This window comes from Cotesia glomerata, linkage group LG5, assembly GCF_020080835.1.
Source record: "Cotesia glomerata isolate CgM1 linkage group LG5, MPM_Cglom_v2.3, whole genome shotgun sequence".
NCBI lineage: Eukaryota > Metazoa > Arthropoda > Insecta > Hymenoptera > Braconidae > Cotesia > Cotesia glomerata.
The window spans coordinates 23,553,229-23,559,656 of NC_058162.1; the positions used below are offsets into that span (position 1 = coordinate 23,553,229).

Here is a 6,428-nt window from a genome sequence, read left to right on the forward strand (position 1 = left end):
GGTGTAATTCTTTTTCTGGGACGATTGTACAGATCACTGGCGCTACTATAGATATTCAAAGTTGTCTTGTTTTTTGTCAATAAATGTTCAGTTTTCAGTAGTAATTTTGTATTGTTTGATTAATATTAATTAAAATGAAGTGTTATTTAGCACGTAAGTATTTTTATACTTTATAAAATTCAAATTCATACAAAAAAATTATCTAGTGTCGGTTAATGATATATACATATATATAATCAAAATATTTTTATAAATTTATAACTACGTGCACCTGCATGTTTTTATTATTTTTATTTCGATTTTTGTCTTTATATGAATTTTGAAATATTGATTACAATATTTATTTATGCTTTATTCTCAGCACCGGCTTCCCAACGAGAATTTAAAGTTTATTTTTCCATCAACCGGGAACCGAGCTACTGTGTTGAAGGGATAGACTTGCAATCTTATCTGAGAATAACCAGGTAAAATAACAATTATTATTGTTACTATATTGTGATTGATGTTAATATTTTTATTTTGATTTTTATAGTAAGAACGATCAAGCTCCATTGTTTTTAATGAATCGGATTATGGAGAGACTGATTCCATATCTCCGGATGAAGGAATTAATTTAATGGATATCAGCGAAAATGACCTTGACGTAAATTTTTAATTAAATTACTCTAACTTTATTGTGACTTTAATTATATTAATTACTTTTTTATAATTTTAGTAAATCAGTGAAGATCCTCCTGATATTATAGAAGTTAACCATGACCTGTCAAAAGCTAAAAATGACACTTCTTCAGAAAAATCTGCTCCTAGTAATAGTGGGAGTAAGTAATCAATTTCTGTAATTATCTAAGACAAAATGACATTTTTTTGACCTGTGAACATTTTTTAGTTTAAGTGAACTTTTATTTCGAATGCAGTTTTGATTAATCATTCATTTTTTCAGATGTTCAGATGAATCCAAATGAAGCTACAGTTTCTACCGCATCGAAAAAAGATGCTGGGTAAGTTTTGTTTAAAACAAGTATATTTAACTTGATATCATATGAATACATTATATGATTTTATATGAATATATCTTTAATAATAAATAACTTTAAATATTTTAGTTTTTATAAATAAAAAAATTATTAATTTATTTTTTAATTTCTCTAGAATGAAAAGAAAGAGACCTGTAAAGTCAGATGTTTGGAATTTTTTCATTAAAAATGAAAAAAGTGTAACCTGCAAGTTATGTCTAAAAATTATTTCCGCTCCAGGATGTACCACCAACCTGACAAATCATTTGAAAAGAGTTCATGGAAATGTGTACAAACCCTCTACTCCTTCGGTCATTGATAATGCAGTACGACCAGTGATTATACTTAAATTATTAGCTTCAACTTTTTTTTAGAATTCAATTAAATCGATATATTTTTTAATTTGTTTAGATGAAAGTTCAAATCCACAGAAAAGAAACTAACTCAACTACGTATCGACACAATTAACGATGAAATAAATTCATGTAAGAGTGAGTATTTACTTAAAAATAGTTCTATATCATTTAAGTTGGTATTTATAAATTTATCTATTAAAACATTCAAAAATTGGTGTTACAGGTGGTCCTAAAAGTGCAAAAATTTCAAATGCGCTAATATATATGATCGTTAAGGATGATTTACCACTGTCTGCTACTGATAAGCCAGGACTACAGAAGCTGTTACAGGTTGTGTGCCCTTATTACGAGATCCCTAGAAGAAACAAAATAACAACCTTAATTAAACACAAAGCTGAAGCTTTGAAATTACTTTTTCAAGGAAAGTTGAGCGAAATAGAATGCTTTTCTTTAAACGCTGATGTTTGGACTGATACCCATAACTCGCGAAGTTTCTTGGGATGCACAGCACACTATCACTTTGAAGGTAAATTATCAGCAGCAGTACTAGGTGTTAAAGAACTGCAAGAAAGACATACAGCAGAAAATATAGTGAAAGCATTAAAATCTATGCTTGAAGTATGGAAAATTGATATAAAAAAAGTAATAGCAGTAGTTACTGATAATGGAAGTAACATGGTAAAAGCGGTGAACGACTTATTTGGCTCTGCTAAAAGTGTGATATGTTTTGCTCATTCACTAAACCTTGTTATGCAGGAATTAATAGATAAGTCTCAAGAAATTACTGAAATAGTAAATAAAATTAAAAAAATAGTAACTTTCTTTAAAAGCCCCACAGCAGCTGCTGAACTGAAAAAAATTCAAACCGATGCGGAGCAAACTTTGCGACTTATTCAGGATGTGCCAACTAGATGGAATTCTACTTTTTACATGCTAGATCGTTTCCTTCATATTATTGATTACCTGGTTCCATTATTAATTAAGTTAGATCATGCGCCACCTTGTCTAACTGGTCAAGAAATTCTCTCTTTAGTCGAATTAGTAAACATCTTGCGTCCAGCTGAAATTGTGACTAAAAACTTGGGGGAAAGTATGTCACAATTAGTGATAATATATTTTGTTATTATTATATAATAAATAAAGTAAAAAAAGTCGAATGTAGATCAGAATCGATAAAAACTGCAAGAAGTTATTTAATTGAACGAATGAGACTTCGATTTAAAGGTTTGGAGTCTCACTCGCTAATCTCTGTTGCTGGGATACTTGATCCTCGTTACAAAAATTCGATATTTCCTAATGATGATGCAGCATATCAAGCCAGAAAAAAAGTCATTGATTTGATACAAAAAAGAACTCCGATTCATCAAGAAAATACACCAACTAATCCACTAAAACCTACTGAAAAAAAAAATCCGTTATCTTACGGTTCTCAAGAATTAAAAAATTATTATCAGCAACACATCGTGTCAAAATCGAAAAATCGTACTACTTCTACAACTAATCTGGATGAATTAGAATTTAAAAATTTATCGACAGTTCTCCTCAAGAAGATGAAAACGTAATTAAGTTTTGGACCGAGAAAAAAAAATCTGCACCACTTTTATCATCGATAGTCTTAGAACACCTCACGATTCCTGCAAGTTCTGTCGCGTGTGAAAGACTTTTTTATGTTGCTAGTCATATTGGAAGCGCTATCAGAAATCGATTAAGTGCTGACCATTTAGAGAAAATATTGTTCCTTAAATCCCTACCAACAACGGAATGGCATTTCTAATAAGAAAAACTTAACTTTACTTTCTTTTAATAATTTTATTATTCTTTTTTAAACTAGAAAAAAATATTTATTTTAATAAATATACATTTAACTAATAATACTTTTTATTTGATTAATATTTAATAGTAGTATTAATATTTAATTAAATCAATTTAATTAATAATTAATTAACTCATTTAAATATTAGGAACCATTTAGTAAAAAAATTATAATTTACTGTTATTAAGTGCAATAAAATATTATATTCAATCTAGAAGAAACGTCTATTTTAATAATTGAAAATGCATTAGTATAAGCCATATTAATTTTTAAATTAGTTCATTATAATGATATGGAATTCCTTAAATTTGAAAATTACGCCTTCATTCAAACGATCGATTATCAATGGATCGATTCTTCCACACTCGATTTTATCGAGAATCGATTCTTTTGATAAAATTTGTCGCGATTCTCGAGATCGATTTTTTTTTTGGAATCGTGCATCGCTACCACTGATGACGTCATAGTGCTACGATTTGCATGCAAATAATTTTTTTCTATTAATTATTATAAATAATGCAAAATTATAATATTTTTTTTTTTAATTAATAGAGCAAATTGAGAGCAATTGTTTGAGCAAAAAAAATTTTTGAAAAAGTGAATATTTTAGGTTTTATAGCAAAATTAAATTTTCAAAAATTAAATTTTTGAAAAATTAATTAAAAATTAACTATTAGTAATAGACCTGGAGCAATTACGGATTCTAATAGAGCATTTAAAGAGCAATTAATTGGCATATAATTTAATTAAAAAAAAAATTATTCTACGCTAACTTCCTTCCGGTGTCGTTAAGTTACCGAAATTTTCTACTCAAGTTGATTATATGCTTATAGATAACTTGTTTTTAAATATCGGCACTATCTTATTGTCAACTTGTATAGAAGGATGAGCATTTGTAGACTTGACGTTAACTTAACGATAACGTCGCTAAATTTATCTACGAGAACTTAACTACAAGAACTTATAGTGTGAGGTGGCTATCAGGGTGGTCAAATACATATACAGGTAGCCGTTCACTGGCTCTTAGACTATATATATAATATATACATAAAATATATGAAAAATTGATGTGGGTTAAAAATTGTTTTTTTCGCTTTTGTTAGTGATAAAAAATATTAAAAATCAATATTTTAGCATGATAGTAGTCTTTTTGTCAGTATTTTTGTAAGTGTAGAATCTGTGGTTTAAATTTCAATTTGACTCGAAAAAAATTTATTAATTTTATCTGGAATTTTTTTATTAGGTTTTATGGAAGAGCATGAGCTCAATAATAATTAGTTTTAATGGCCTGAAATTTTTCCTACGCATCGCTGGATGTATTATAAAATTGAGTTTTTAAATCTTGACTTGATATTTTACTAATTTTTTGACAAGCGCACAGATTCAAAATTAATAAAATTCACACTTACCTTCCATTTATCTAATTATCTTCTTAACTTTCAATGAGCTATAGGATTCCAGTTATATTCTTCCAAAAATTAGACTTAAAAATAAATATTGATAGTTGAATTTTTTAATCATAAAATTTTTTTGAGCAAAAATTCTCGGAGTATAGGGACAAAAATAAGAATAAAAAATCAAATAAATTATGTTTAAATAAATAAAATATTCTATTACTTACACTAAAAAAATTAAATCTAGATTATGTTAATAAATTTGCAATATTATTTACATACATTCATACAATTATTGACTCAAAAGTTTTAAATCTTCGTCATTCAAATAATTAAAAATATTTCTAATAACTAAATCTGGTAAATCCTTATATAAAATATGGTACAACTCTGTTGCATTATTCAGCAGCTCTTTTCTCTTAACCGCTCTTCTCAATTTTTCAATCATAATGCTACCATACACCGGAAATTCATCTAATACTGTCTCTGTGTTAAAACAAAAGTCTGAATGTCTTAACCCTACAGCTAATTTATGTAAATTTTTAACTACTACATCGAAATAACTAAAATTAGTGTTACTTATTTTTATGGTTTTCAATTCATTTATTTCCTTCTCGCACTTCTCACGGCACGATTTAAAATGCTCACTATTTACAGCTTTTGAATTCTTTTCGTTAACATATAAACCGGCTACGGATAACTTGATGATATGATTCTCGATCATTTCTATTATTTCTAAAGACTCATCCCCTGGTAGATTATAAATAAGAGTCTGGAGAATATTTATTTTTTTGGTGGCATCAAGCAAACTTAAATTATTCTTGTTAACCTTATTAACGTTTATCCCATAGTCCAGTAAGTATCGTAAAATATTTTTATTACTGCCTAATGCAACAACTAGATCAGCTATGGTATCACCGTTCAAAGCAGAAATGTCCAAAAAATTGTCACGCTTTTTAACAAAAATCTTAAAAATTTCGACATTATCTTGCGTCACAGTTTTAATGAACTCCTCAGTGTATTTACCGTCCTTGATTATCTCGAACTTCGCTCCAAACTTCTCCAGAATTTGGAAAATCTCAATATCGTATCTGCTTAATACAGCCAATAGTAGAGAAGAACGTAGTTCGTTGGATCCTTGATCGATGATGGCGTTGTGCTTCAATAGCAATTCAACCACAGGAACATTCGTTAATAAAATTGCCAAGTTTAAAGGAGAGCAGTTGCACCACCCCAATGTTAATTTGGCTTTGTAAGCTACCAAATTTACGTCGGCTCCTGACTTCACTAAAAACTCGGTGATGTCATGGGTGCCACTTTCAATGGCTCGGTGAAGTGGTGGCAGAGTTTCATAATGGCTTGGCATTATGTTGATGTCAGCTCCGGAAGATACTAGCTTCTTCACGACATCAAGATTCTTTTGCTTGATCGCCACGTGAAGCGCCGTTCCCAAAAAATTAGTGCTGATGTTCAACTCAACGTGATTTTTCAACAAAAAGTCAATGAGTTCGTCGCATGAGTTTAAAATTGCGAACTGAAGGACACTTATTTGTCTGTAACGATCCCAAGAAAATATTGAGTTAACATTAAAATCTCCAAATTTCAGTAAATTTTGGATCAATTTTACATCACAACTGTTCACTGCCATTTTTGTACTTGAGTAATATTGATTGATACACAATTGCACTTTACGAAAGATTGGTTTTGAATTTGAAGGTTTTTGCACTTTGAATTCTGTCGTAAGAATGATCGGAGTTCTTGAAGCAATTCATAAGGTAACCTTTTTCGGCTCCCTTCTTCGAAAAATTTATTAGGTTCTTACCCCCTCTTTCAGTCTACCAGCGCTTGCCAT

General features: G+C 29.3%; 2 protein-coding genes across 2 annotated transcripts; one reads left to right on the forward strand and one right to left on the reverse strand.

The window, feature by feature from the left end:
- Window positions 1–632: 632 nt before the first annotated feature.
- LOC123266147 (zinc finger BED domain-containing protein 4-like) lies at window positions 633–2,931 on the forward strand. Its single transcript, XM_044730175.1, has 4 exons — window positions 633–643; window positions 724–818; window positions 1,593–2,459; window positions 2,594–2,931. Exons 1-4 carry the CDS (start codon window positions 633–635, stop codon window positions 2,929–2,931), a joined length of 1,311 nt encoding a protein of 436 aa, XP_044586110.1.
- A 1,937-nt stretch (window positions 2,932–4,868) lies between these two features.
- Window positions 4,869–6,224, reverse strand: LOC123266148 (putative ankyrin repeat protein RF_0381). Its single transcript, XM_044730176.1, has 2 exons — window positions 5,204–6,224; window positions 4,869–5,125 (listed from the first exon to the last, which is right to left on the reverse strand). The coding sequence occupies exons 1-2, from the start codon at window positions 6,222–6,224 to the stop codon at window positions 4,869–4,871; spliced, it is 1,278 nt and encodes a 425-aa protein (XP_044586111.1).
- Window positions 6,225–6,428: the final 204 nt, after the last annotated feature.